We start from the raw sequence: 14280 nt of genomic DNA on the forward strand, positions 1-14280 counted from the left end.
GGCATTTCAGTAAGAACGTTGCCTTTATTCCAGAGGAACGCAGCCTGTTGGCTTATGAAGACTAACGTGAATTCTGTGAGGTAGGGATCTTGGTGTGGAATGACATAAAAAGCACTTAGCATCCCCAGTGTCTGCTGGAACTGCTAATGGAGAGAATGCAAGAATGTGGGTGCTTGCATCTGAAATATTTGACAGTGGGGGGCTGTGATGCTAAAGTAAAGCTGTATGTTAGGACATGAACTTTGAGCACAAACTGAAGAGTGCCTGCACTGAAGCCTGCTAAAGGAATTCCAGTTGTAAGATTACTTCATCTGCTCTTAGCAGTTATACTTGTATGACTCAGTAACTTATCTCAGGTGTGTGTTTTTTGGTTTTAGTATGGTAAGTGTTCCAAGTTTTTTTTTTTTTAAATTAAGAATTTATTGAATGATGGGATTCTTTACTGCCATATTGGCAGGTGCAAACTGAGTGAAAATAAGTGCAGTATGGATCTGTTCCTGCCCAAGTTTCATTTGGTCCTGGTGACCTATGGATTAGGATAGCTTTTTACTTTGTTTTTTTTTCAGACTTTTTTTTTTAGTTCTGGTACTGCAGTCTGGTACTGCACTCAGGGGTGGGGGGGGTGGGGAGTTGTGGGCTGTTTTATCTTAAGCATTTTCTTGAAGCACAGACCCTGGTGGTCTTGGGTTGCCTCAATCTGCAGTTTCTTGTCATCAAAATTAATCGCAATAGCGCTATATGTTCTGTAAGACAGACGAACAACAAGGGTTTGTTTCTTACAGAGTGGGAATAATGGACTTCTATAAGGCTGTGAACAAAGCTGAAGAAGAGACCTAGTAATGTACATCTTTTTTTTTAATTAGAACTTAATAGTGAATTGTAAGAAAGGTCCCCAAATCAAAATGTCTTTGGACATGGGTCATAAAGACCATCTGTTAATTGTAGCAGAGAAAAGTGATTCTGTGTATAGCAGCATAGGTACGCAAAGCAGGTAACTAGCTGGGGGGGATCTTACTCTGGCCCACGGGTATTTTGTTTCGTCTGCATCTTTGTCATTGAGCACTTGTTTGAAGCATGTGGCGCTTCTAATGGTATGTGGAGAAGTAGCTTCTTAGAGGAATGGCTAGGTGCACATAGTTAAAATTTTCTATCATGAAAGGAAGATGTTTATATGTGTGGGTTGTTTTTTTTGATTTCTTTTTCTCTCCCCAGTCAAGCTTGTTCACATTCTTCATCTTTGAAGGGCTGATTTTCAACATGTACTGTGTGAGCTAAATAACATCACTGTGTAGGGGGTGAGGGAGTCTTTAGAATAAAGATTTTTTTTTCCCTTAGAAAAAAGGTATGAAAATGGACAGCTCTGTTTGTCTGCTGCTCCTGCAGCTCCGTGTTCTGTGGTTCCACTTCTGTAGTACTCTGCCCAGAGCTGGTTGGGTGAGGCACACACCCCCATCTGCACACCTTTCCTCACCAGCTGCAGCAGTTCCTTCTTCCTCTCACCCCATTAAAGTAACAATTTTCTTTCAGAACTCTACCATGTAATTCTTCTGTTTGTTTAGCTGCAGCCAGGTGGCCAGGTGAGCTCTCTCTCTCCTAGATTTTATCCAGTGCACTTTGTAATACAAGATTCTGTTCAAAAGTTTTTGTATCAGAAAGCATTTGTATTTTAGTAAAATGAATTGTATTTGAAGTAACAGTTGCACACATGATGAAACTTCATTGATCCTGAACCACTGTATCCAGCATGGTGTTTGATAACCATAGAACAAACACTACTAGAAAAGCATGTCATTTTTAAAGTGACTAATTCACATACAGGAACCGTGGCTTGCTTTTGTGATGTGAATGTATTCTTGAGAAGCAGAAAGTTTATCTTTCTCTAAAAAACAAACACAACCAGGTAACAACAACAAAAGTACAACCAAACAAACCCAAACCTTCCTAACAGGAACTTTACATAGAGAAAAAGTTGCACTTGTCTCCTTTGTACTTAAAGGATCAATTCTTTATTATACATAAGTATTTTGCTTAGTAATACTTGAGTCTCTGTTTACCATAGTTTGTTAAATTGTTTGTTCTTAATTGTTCATTAAGGACAGGACCTGAATAGTGTCTCAAACGCTGTAATAAAAAAACACTTTTTAAAGATGCTATTAAGAAAAGTTAATGGAAAACTTTTCTGAATCTGCTACACTGTCAACAGTCTCTTTAATCCATGTAATGTAATTGGATACTCTTGTATACACACCATACTTTCCTTTTTCAGCACAGCCCTCACCCCAGCTTACAATGCCTAAAAGAAACCAAGTGTTGTGGTAAGGTACTGCAAAAGGGCCACCACTATCGCCCTTGCAGGCATCTGCAGCTTCAGTGGCATAGCCTGCACAGAACATGTTATCAGTAATGATTCTGTCCATCACCTGCTGACACGTGTCCATGTTTACAATGGGCAGCCTGACTTTCATGAGGAAGCGCAGAGTTGAACCCCTGTCATGAGTGGCACCCCATCCGCTTACCATCCCTACTGTGCCTTCCTCAGACAGCAGAGCTGCCAGGTTAGGGTTGGGAAGGCAGATGGGAAGTACATACTCGTTAAAAACAACGTCACTGCTCAAGTACAGCAAGGCTATGTCACCATTGTAGTTATTTGAATCGTAATGTGGGTGTGTCCAGCTCCGTTCCACGCCAATCTTCTGTTCATTCAGTTCTCTGCGATACTTGTCAAAATCACCTGTGGTCACAAAAAGTTAAAATGTGAAGTGAACTGTAAATGGCCTGTACTGTATCCTCAGGGGCTAAAAGGAAGTTCAGTGGATTAATGCTTTGACCTTTAGTCCCAAGAAGACACAGATGAAAACAAGAGCAAGCTCTGTAAAATAACCTTTTATATTGCAGAGGTGATTCCCCCAAATCAAACTTACCAGTTTGCTCTTTAGGGGCAAAACAGAGTTGTTGACTAGATAAATAACCATTTACAGAGAACAGGAATTCCTGTGTAGGGATTTTACCATAAATCCTGTCAATGCCTTTTAGTAGGAACTGTATTTTGAACAGTTTGTCTAGCCTTGCAGTGGGCCTCAGGAACATGACAAACATTAAGATGCAGTCATTGATAAAGCTGAAGAATTGTTTCTTACCAGTTACCAGTGTTGTATTCTGTTTGCTCTTGTTGCACATTTCTTTTCCAGAGGTTTCAAGCACAAGACTGTATTTATGGCAGCACTCCTACTGCAAGGGCATCTAACTCCTGCTATTGTAACCTGTGCTGTAGTACATTACCAGGGTACTGCTCTAAGGCAGTTCTTGGCAATAAAAAGTGGGCCTCTCGATAAGAAATTAATCTTAAAGCTGACTTGAGAGTAGACCATCAGGCATCCTCCTTCCTTCTGAGAGGTGCCATGGCTCGGGCACCAAACACAATGAGTGTGCAGAAGTGGGAGACAGAAAAATGTAAATTTCTGCCATACAGTGTCAAATTCTCATGAAAACAAGGGACTAGCTGTATACCTTTACACTTAACTGTTGCCAAGGAGGAGGCAGAGTAAATCCAAGTCTGCTTGGATGGGTCTGGTTGTTTCTCAACCAAACCTTGCTTATGTACAATGCAAAATATATTTTAAGAGATTACCTCTAGGTTTATTGAACATGCAGTGCATGAACAGTACTTACCCACGGTAACATGGTGTGGCCTAACGAGATCGAGGCAGTGAGCAGCTGTGACCACCCAGCGGCTGTTGATTAAGCTCCCTCCACAAAAACTGTTTCCTCCGCTATTTCGGATCAAAACCTGTATGGAAGAAGAGGAGCAAAGCGTTATTAATCAGTGCAGCTACAGTGCATCTAGCAAAGATGATGACACTACGACTAACGAATCAAAAAGTTGTGAAGAGCAGAAGCTTACGATGACCTGATCGGTACTCTGCAGGTCCAGAGAAGTTAATCATCAAATGGTAGAAAAAGCAGCAACAGTCTGGTCTAGTACCTTGGTCTAGTGCCTAGAGTAACATCATGTTTTACATATGCCATATTGACTTAATTCTGGGTGCTTGTAATGCTTCTAATTCTGACCAAGAATGCTAGAGTAAAACACTGAAAAGTAGCAAAGAAAGAAAACAACCTGGAAAATTCTGTCTTAGGCGATAAATAGCAAGCATGAAAAGTGTTTGAAAGATCCTTCTTAAGAAGGGGGGAAAAAAAATCTACTCCCCCTAATTGAGATAATGTAAATTTAAAACTTCTGTAGTGGTAACACTTTGTAGTTGAAGAAGAAACTATGCTTCAGCAAGCATTCAGCCCATATTCCCCTCTTGCACCCCAAAATCAGGGCTCATTTGCTTAAGTGGCAAGGGGTAGCTTTCTTATTAGACGTGTGTAAGATGGTGGAAACCAACACAGTTGGTAGTGATGCTTCAGCTTGCAAGAGTGCAAAGTGAGTGCACTGTCCTTACACGTTGAGCATATTATTGGTCCACCTGTAAAACACCTCCGGATGTATGGAAAGGGAAAAATGTCAAATTAAAGCAATAAAACTGACTGACAGAACTCAGGTTTTTTCCACATCAGTATGTTACCCTTCTAAGCAGGAGCCCAGAAATAAAAAAGTATACTGAAGGAGTGGAGGCAATATAAATAAGCAAAAATCAGTAATAACGAAGGACATGAAAAAAGCAGAATAATGGAAATAAGGGAAACACTTCAGCCAAGTTCCCCACTTTGCTACATGCCACTTGCCTTCAGTTTGGATCCCTCAGTTTTACCTTCTTACCTGTAACAAGTATGAAAAGCTCAGTGCACGAGTCTCACCTGGTGACAGAAAACTTTTGTGAACATACCATCAGCCGTTCCAAAAGGAGTCAAGCATCAAGAGCCTCAGAAACAAAGAATCTGATTAACAGAGCAAGAAAAGATCTGATTTATTTAGTTAAGAGAGCGTACTAAACTCTGAACACAGAAGTGCAGAAGACAATGCTGGGGACAAGGGAGAGTGATGAAGATGACAACTAAAATGTATACGCTCAAAAAGAACTACAGAAGTTTGAGAAGTATGTTACCTCTATAGGTAACATACTTTTCTGTAAAAAAAAAAACAAACAAAAAAAAACAGCTTATAATGATTGGTGAAACCTGCAACAGATGGTCCCCACGATAAAGAAAGCAAGCATTCTGTTTTGGTATTTATTACCTGCCAGGGGCAATGTCCACGATGACACAACGTTCCTCCGGTTATCCTGGAGCCGTTGTGCTCTGAGGTAGAGCTGATGTTTGGCTGGTTGTGCTGAGCCATGCCTGAAGCGTTTGTGGTGTCACTGCTCTCGTTAAGCCCATCGCACATGGTTTGAATTGCCCCGGTTTCGTTTTGGCACATGCTCTGCCCTGTTTGGTTCTGCCCAGAAGCATTTTCCACTGTTTCTTCCTGCCTGGCAGCAGCTGCTGTGGTCTCGTTGTGCTGTGCAGGGCCCTGGGGTGGCTCACTCCACCGCAGCCCAGGCCTGGCTGTCCCCTCCGTGGCTGCGTGCTCAGGGGTAGCCCCCTCCTGCCGCAGCTGCTTCTGGGTGCCAGAGTCCACCGGCATCTCGGTGCAGCTGGAAGCATCTACTCCCACCTCCTTTGGTCCAGCAGCCTCCTCCATGATTGTGCTTTGCTCAGAAGCAGCCTTTAATGTTTCATTTTCCCTGACAGTGCTTAGCTCCATCTCAGAGAGCTTGACTGTTCCTGCCATGCTCTCATTCCACGTGGCCACATCGTTCCTCAGCTCCCTTGGGATCCTTGTTTGCCCCAGAGGCTCCTCTCGCACGGCACGCCTGGCTTTAATCAGGCCACATGGAAAGGGTCCTGGAGGGAGCAAAAAAAAGCTTTGAGCTTAGGCTGCTTGGTGTGGTGTCACACAAAAGCAGTACTTTTCCTATCAAAAAAAATCAAACTGACTGTAAGAGCCCAGAAACAACACAGATGCCTTGATGTCAAGCGCCTGCCCCCCAATCACCCAATCAAGGTGCATCAAGTTAATTAGTGAAAATCCCAGCACATGGCTAGGCCTCTTCTAAGCCACCGGCATCAGCCCTGGCTGGTACCACAGCGCCGCCTGCCAAGCGCTCGCTTCAGGACAGAAGGGGAACCCACAGCGCCCGATGCGACACGATGCGTTCGTGCCCTAACATGGACTTGGGCAGAGCCCGCGCTGCAGTCGGGTCCCTTCTCCTCAGGAAGCTGAAGGGTGGTGTCGGCACGCAGGGAAATGGCTCTGAGGCTACGCTGCTGCCCCTGGGCCCCTGCTTGCTCAGGGGGGCACTGCGTTAGAGAAAAACCTAAGGTGCACCTTAATACTAAAGGTAAATAAAACTGACTTTTTCTATGCGTTAAAGCAGCTACACAGTGCGTAGCTCTTCTACAGCTAGTGAAAAGAAAAAGAAAAGGCAGCGCCTGCCAATCTGCGCCTTACCTAATGCAACTGAGCTGATCACACCTCACCTGCTTGCACGCACCTCTTCCCATCCTCGTGCAGGGTGTAGTCCTTTGTGCAGGAGCATTCCACATGAAAGGAGTGACTGCTGTCCCTGCAGTACTGCCAGCACCCACCGTTCTTATACCAGCACTCGAACTTTTCTGTGAAGGAGACAGGCGGCCTCTGGGTTAGTGCTGCCAACAGAGCCTGAGCAGCTCGTCACTGCTAGCACTAGGGAAGAACTGTGTCAGAACGTAGGGAAAAAACTGCTGAAAACTGGAATGGAAACAGCAGGAACGACTCACAGGCCCAGAAAAAAAACACCCTGATCTGTGTAGTAAAACAAGCACGTTGCCGTATGTCTACTTTAGTTCTCCTGTTTGTACCATTTTATTATTTATTTGCCTGCTTTGTTCCGAGGCCACAGCTGAGCTCTAGGCCTTTCTGCCTGTAAAGCAGGAGCAATAACATGCCTGGAAGACCCCACGCTTCTACATGCATCCACTTTTGATCCTTCTTCAAACCTTTCCTACTGTATTATAGCAGATTTAAAGAGCTGAGTGTTTTGGTGGGAAGCCAAGTCTTGGGGAAAACTTATTTATGACTTGTAGTTTCCAATTCCATGATTTCATGCTTCAGTCATTTGCAGACTGGACATAGTATATCAGAGGAACAAGAATCTGGTAAGAGACATGCGACTTTTCTATTTCATTCCTCATCATTCTCACATTACAACATAAATACAGAATTTATTTTCTTTTGCTTGTTGTTGTTCTTTACAACAAGCTTTGGCTAATTTGTCTGATGGATTTACTCAATAAAATTAAAAAGAGAACAGGGCTTCACCATGAAATATAGGGCCTCACCATGAAAGATCGCCAGTGCAGGCTTCTATGGAGTTTCTGAATTTGTTATCACCCTAAAGTGATAAAAATAACTAATTCCCTGCCCTTTCTTGGGCGAAGATGGGAGATGGACATGTGCTTTCCTCTAGGCTTGCAAAGATCAGCAAGAGCCCAGAACTGCAGCTGCTGTGTGACACAGGCTGTACCACCCTCCACTGCACAACACAGCTAGAAGAAGCTACAGACACTGTCGTGACTCCCTTTCTAGGATGGTGTTGCCCCAGTGCCATGTCCAAAACCACCATTTTAATGTGTTAATCTTAAACAGCAGACCAGATATGTATGGGACACATGAAGTCAACACTGATAACCTCAGTGAAAAAGCTTGTGTAAAGGTTCAGCTCAAGTGTCCAAGGAGCAAATTCCAGCCTTAACCCTTCCTTCACAAAGAATGTCAAAGTGTGTGTTCCTGTACTCACCTTCTTCACAGTTGTCTCCTCCAAATTTTGGGGGGCAGATGCAAAAGTAATTGTAGTGTCTTATTTTGCAGACTCCACCATTTTTACAGGGATTTGTACTACATGGATTTAAACCTAAGAAGAAGAAACAAGCCATAGCGTAATTCCAGGAATTAAGAGAAGTCTGTTTTTTAACTTCCACATAATTCTTTGTATCCAGAAGGAACACAATAAATAGATTTTTTTTTAAATTCCTTTTATACCTACCTTTGTAATTGAACCAAAACTCCATCTGCAAGAAAAAATCACAAATAATAATAAAAATAAATAAATAAAAACCAGTCATTAAATGGCCATACTGGCTACTTATCATTTAGAAAACAGTCTATCTAGGGCGCATGATAAGATTTTGATTAGAACAATGAAATATATTCTTGAAGCAGATCTCTTGATCAACCCCATGCAGCTCTCTTCAGATCAGCCACAGAATGCATAAACTGGATTGTACTGGGATGAAAATCAAACAAAGCTTAGACCCATAAATCCTCCAGCCAGTCTGTGGCACTATCCTAGTAGTTTGAAATGTACCCCCTGCACCTTCTACCCAAAATGTGCCCATGCAAGACCCTCAGCATCAACTGCTTCACTCTTAAGAGCCATTTCTACTGCATAGTACTACCTGCTAAGTAGGTGCCACCTACGTAACTCAGGGTAGAGAGAAATCAGGCACCTCTAATTAAAACTGCAGTTCCAACTCCTGCTTCAGCAGAAAGGTCCCCAGCAGAAGGCCTGGAGCCCCACCTCCCAGCTGGGTGCTAGGAGGCCATGAGACCAAGGTGCTCCTCCCATGTATTTGGAGGGATCTGATGATCACGATCAAGGAGGTGCCCTCTGAAAATGCCAGAATCATGTTCGTGGACTGAGGCTCTGACTTAAGTAAGTTTTGTATACTTTAAAGGAATTGTGTTAACATTTATCTAACAACCTGATAATTACAGCACTTGCTTAGAAAACAAGATCTCACAGACTGCCTTGATTGACTATGTCCTGACTACGAAGCTGCAGAATCCATATGGACCAACCTGCCAGAGTCAGGCCATAGGCTGCAGCAGCTTCGCCAGGATTGCTGCTGGTGCCTGTCAGAGCTAGCAGGTTTCCCAAGGTGGGTCCCAAGTGAACATCTCTGCCTGCTTGCGGCTGTAAGCTTGCCAGGATCTGGCAAGGGCCAGAATTCCAGTCTGAAGCAGCAGCTTTTCCAGCTCTTCAGTGCACGGATCTTCCAAGGCCCTTGTCAGAGGCACCTGCCCAGAAAGGGTAGGTGAAAAAGAAAGGGTGCCCCTGGGCACCCTGTACCCAGAAAGCAGCCCAGGCTCCTTGCAGTGTTCTGGACAGTCCTGTAGACTGGATGCCTGAAGCTAAGTGCTGCAATGTGTGAACTCCTTTAAGCAAAGAGCTGCTGAGAAAGCCCCTCTGTTCAACAGTGCAGACATCGGTTAAATGTGCTGGTTAACTGGGGACAGTAAGAGTGAAGCAATTAATGCCATTTTAACTTTTGCAAGACACAAAAATTACCTCTTTCAGAACAGGATTACGGCGAATGGACCATGTAGTCCCAGAGTAAACCAGTGTTACGTTGTAACGAGAATATCCACACTGCAAGTTCATCAGGAATATCTATTCCCCATACACTTTCCAACTAAGCCCAACTTGCCTCCACACATTTTCTGCATTGTGGTTTTATAGCTGATTAGATAGTGGGAACTTTGAGTAATACACAAAAATAAAAAGGATAGAATATTTTTTCCTATTGGTAAGTCAGTTGCAGTTAGAGTACACTGTTTATCTTTTGGTGGAGTCTTGCTGAGGGCAATTTCTTGTATCTCACCATTAATTTCCTCACCGTTTTCTCCTGTGAATGGAAGATTTCCTTAGCCTCCTCAAATGAACACTTTTCCTCATTGCATTCTCTCTCCAAGTTCCCTGGACGAATCTCTTCCAGAAAATAGTTAGCACGCTTCTGGACTTTCAGCACCTCATGTGCTTTGTCTCTTGTCATGAACACTAGAAAAACAAAATCAAACAGTTAATGACAATGGAAGACCACAAACCTGCATCATTACACTAATAGCCATGCATGCTTTCAGTTAGACAAACAAAATAAAGTATAGGGGAAAAAAAAAGCAAGCTATGTAAACAGCACAACTGAAAATAAAATTAGTCTGTGTCCTAACCAAAGGCAATAGTAGTTTAAGCTTTATTTTAATGGATTTAAATGATCCAGCTCATTTAAAAGAACCAGACTTTGAGTTTTTTTGCCTTTTTTTTTTTTTTTAAACTGTGCCAATCACAGGCACTGTAACTGAAGATTTACTAAGTGAAATAATACTAGATATTCTTAGCTTGCTTTCTCCCACAGGAGAAAGCCTGTCAGAAACAGCACTGCCTGCTCCCCGTTCCAGCCTTGTCTTTGCCAGCTGTGGGGTGTTGTCAGGGAGCCTCGAAGCCCCCAGCACCCAGGGGTGGTGGCACCGCGAGCGGCTCGCTGCGTCCCCGCAACGTCCCCAGCCTGGCCAAACGGTGACCGCCGGGCTGGCCCCGGTGGGGCCCCGTGGGACGGGTTTGTGTCCCTGCGTGGGCTCCCAGCACCTGGCGTCGGTGTCCGTGGGGCAGGATCGCAGCCGTGCCTCACCCCGGGGCGCTGCCTTTCCACAGAAAGGGCTTAAAAACGTTATATAAGACTATCCCTAAAATCTGTTGCTATATTAAAGATTTGATCACCCTCATAAGGAAAAAAAAAAAAAAAACAAACCACAAAACCTATTATTGTGTTTCAACTTAGGTAATTTGCAAGTCTGTGGCAGTCAAGCTGTGGCTGTCAGCATGCCCTGTCACAGCACCAGCAGCACTGGCTGTGTCTCAGGAAGAGACCCAATTGCAGAGCAGCTTCCATTAATTCAGAAACTTCACACCTCTGTGCCGCTTGTTGGAGGAATTCAGACACCTTGCCCCAACCTGGGCAATGACATTTAGAAGCAAGAACCTGCTGGTTCACTACTGAGACTTGTAGACTAGCACAGGAATATTTTTTCCCCCCAAGACTCCTGAGTATTGCAGCTTCTTTGGAACTTGGTTGTACTTTTCTGCCTAACTCTTTCCTGATTCACAGTGATTACTAGTTGCCTGGCTGCGTGTGCATGTGGAAATAAAGCTGAAAGCAGAAATTTGATTTCTATTTAATGTCACCTTTTTTAGATGTTCAGTAATGGAGACTTTCCAGGTAGCTACTGTGGACACAATAATACAGATGCCACTCCTTCATTTAAATAAATACATAAAGTGTCAGTTTTGTACTTATATTCAGTTCATTTCCACTTCACTGCACAAAGCTATCTGCTGCAATGGCTCAACAGCTATTAGTGCCAACAAATTAAGCAAAGAGTGGCCAGAAGAGGGAATACAGCAGTAAGGTCCTCCCCATCTATCTCCTGCTGCTGCTACCAAGCCTTTGCTATTGCATCTCAAGTTGAAGCACAGTGACCCCAGGATTGTCCAGCCAGGATGCTCTGAAGGAAAGTGAGGGCTCGTGCAGCCCTTGTGGATGTACTGATACCAGGTGCCATCTCAAATACCTCCAGACAGTTACATGTGGTGACTGAATTGAGCCCTGAGTCACTACTTAGAGTAGAAGGAGATTTTTGTCTTTCTGTTAGATGTCCAGAAGTGGGGATCTATATTTAGAACCCATCCATCTGTGAAAAAAACGTGAAAAAATGATGGTAAGAAGTGTTTTAAGAAGTAAGTTCATTCTCTGACAACAAGCCCACTTTTGCAGATGGACCATAAGTTCACACATTTCTTTGCAGTTGCAGGATCAGTATTTACAGCAATGACTGAAACTCTAGAATAATATCAATGCTTCATTTCTAGGCGTCTAGAAACAGCCCACAGTAACTCTTAGCTGACAAAAGCTTTGGACAGATCCTGATGTCCAGTAAAGGCAAAGTTGTCTTTCACCTGGATCAGTGAAATAACCTCTTATCACCCTTTGAGTTCTGCAGTAATCTTTAAGGGATCTACCAGTTTTAAGTACCATCACATAGAGGATATGCCTGTTGTAAAGCCCTCTGACTTGCAGATACCACTTCTACTACTGGTATCTTCTTCTGCTCCTCCTCCCTCTGCAAGGATGGCCATAATGACCTATGAGATCCTGCACATTCTCACACGTGCTCTAAAGCTCTCTGAAACCATTTCCAAATCTTGTATAACTGTAGTAAAATCAACATTCGTCTGAGAACACATGTTGAAAATGCCTAATTTTAGCTTCCCAAATTTAAAAACATCGCCATGCAAATAATAATTCAGATTTTGATTCCAATGTCACAAAAGGATACAGGAAAAACAGGATAGTGGTCTAAGAAGGAAGTTATGAAAGGCTGATTTCTCTCGGAAATACACACAAGTACTCGTTTTTCTCTGATGTATTTCAAGAAGTGTTTCTTGAACCTGTAGGACCTTGTGCTGAGATTCTCACAAGAAAACAATTAGGTTAAAAATGTAAATCAGAAGCACCTACCTGAATACGGACAGCTGCTGTTGACAGAGCACATTAATAGGAGAAACATCACAAGCGAGGAACTGCTCTCCATTCTACTGAGCATTCGGAAAACTCTGACTTTCCTTCAGAAGGGAAAGGTGAATGAAATTGGTATATGGTCACAAAACCAGCAAGGGTGAATTAGACTGCAAACAAGACAAAGACAAAATGGAGTGCAAGCAAGAGGGTAAAAGAAGGGAGAAAGAGCGGAGAAAGAAAGCAAATTCTACTGAGCTCCTTGCAATGGGATTTCCATTGTTCTCTAACACTGATGTTGCACACTCTAACAGGAATCCCAAGAGTTTGCAAGGCAAAATGCACAGATTGACCTAGCCCAGGAAGTGGCACAGGGTCTGATCCAAAGCCCACAGAAGAAATAAAAAAGCTGCGATGAACACGGCAGGCTTGGATCAGGCCCAAACGGAGCAGAAGCCAGTTCCAGCAACAGCCCTGTTTAGCCTGCGAAGGATCCCAGGCTGAGGTCTGAGCCGCACGCTTCAGCCAGCAGCTTCTAACGGCAGCGGCTGTTGTGCAGTTCCTGATGGTCCTGTCAAGTAAGATCACAGCTGTAAACTCCAATTAGGAAACCATTTACCACATACCTGGCAGTAAAAATTACATGAGAGAAGTTTGCATTTCTTCACATTACCTTCACAGGCTGAATAATTTATGGGGGCTTGACAGCACATACCTCTTTGGTATCTGTGTCATCTTCCAAAAAACAGGCTCAGAATGCATTCACTTTTACATAGAAGCATGCATTTATACTCACTTTCTTTCTTTTCTTTTTTATTTTTAGGGAAAGACAGAAGAGATATTTGAATGCACACCAGGAACAGCCACGAGGTCAAGAGGTTGATCATTAACCACTCACAAATATTGACAGAGGAGAGACAACCTTCTGGCTTCTCTGAAACTGACTTGCAATCCAAAATAAAAAGAAAATTGTGTTTCTACACACATACACATGTATTTGAACTAAAAAGTCATTAAAAACATCCTCCAACAATAAAAGCCATTTCTTTGTAACAATACTCTTCAGGAGAATTTGTTTCTTTTTATAGAAGATTTCTGACACTCCATCTTCTTTCAGTAGGTAGGCTCAATTGATCTGGGAAATACATAAGCTGCTCTTTGAAATATGTAAACCTGTGAGTGTGTAGGAGGATTCGTAGCAGTCACCTGCAGGAAGGCAAATATTGCCTGGTAATAATCACAGCTATTCAGTAACATCATGATTTCTGCCTTTAATTAAACCCATGCTTTACTAGCTTTGAACACAATACTGTTTTTCCTTGTAATTCAACGTCTAGCAATATCAGGCTTTTCAGAAGCTTGTATTCTTGGTACAGGCCTTGTCTGGAAGGCTGCTACTCAAAGAAGTGTAATTCTTTGCCATGTAGATCCTTATGTCCAATACCAATTAAAAAATGGGAGGGAAAAAAGGGACAAAGAGAGACAGAGACAGCGATGACAGAGACAGGGATGACAGAGACAGGCTGAGTGTACTCTTCAGTTGCAGCTTACCTCCAACATGAAGCCCTTGGCCTGTCTGTTGCTTCTTTTATTCATGAATCAACTGCAGCAATTGCTAAGGAAGTATGTGAGCAGCTTGTAAGTCAGTGAGACTAAGTCTACAAGCTTAAGAGATATTACACTTCTTTGCTGATAGCATATTAAATTTCTTACAAATTCTAATACAATTTTGTCGCAACTGAGTTGTTTTTTCATTTAACAATCTTATCACAAGAGCAGACTGACATTCTTCGCTGATCCAAACAGGGGTCCAAATATTGACCGAGATGTTGGAAACCTGTATCACTACAGCAGAGTTGGTTTCACCTTATATCTACAAGATTAATTATATTTAGCAGGCTTATATGCCAAGACTAAAATCAAGTATAAATTGTGTTTGTATTAAACTTCATTTTGACTATT

At 42.9% G+C, this 14280-nt stretch overlaps 1 protein-coding gene across 1 annotated transcript; it reads right to left on the reverse strand.

Moving 5' to 3' along the window:
* Nucleotides 1-980: 980 nt before the first annotated feature.
* On the reverse strand, nt 981-12721 carry LOC118247154 (coagulation factor VII-like). Its single transcript, XM_050712481.1, has 8 exons — nt 12322-12721; nt 9646-9806; nt 8013-8037; nt 7767-7880; nt 6469-6603; nt 5183-5832; nt 3670-3787; nt 981-2731 (listed from the first exon to the last, which is right to left on the reverse strand). Exons 1-8 carry the CDS (start codon nt 12404-12406, stop codon nt 2154-2156), a joined length of 1866 nt encoding a protein of 621 aa, XP_050568438.1. The 5' UTR covers nt 12407-12721; the 3' UTR covers nt 981-2153.
* Nucleotides 12722-14280: the final 1559 nt, after the last annotated feature.

This window comes from Cygnus atratus, chromosome 9 (genome assembly GCF_013377495.2).
Source record: "Cygnus atratus isolate AKBS03 ecotype Queensland, Australia chromosome 9, CAtr_DNAZoo_HiC_assembly, whole genome shotgun sequence".
NCBI lineage: Eukaryota > Metazoa > Chordata > Aves > Anseriformes > Anatidae > Cygnus > Cygnus atratus.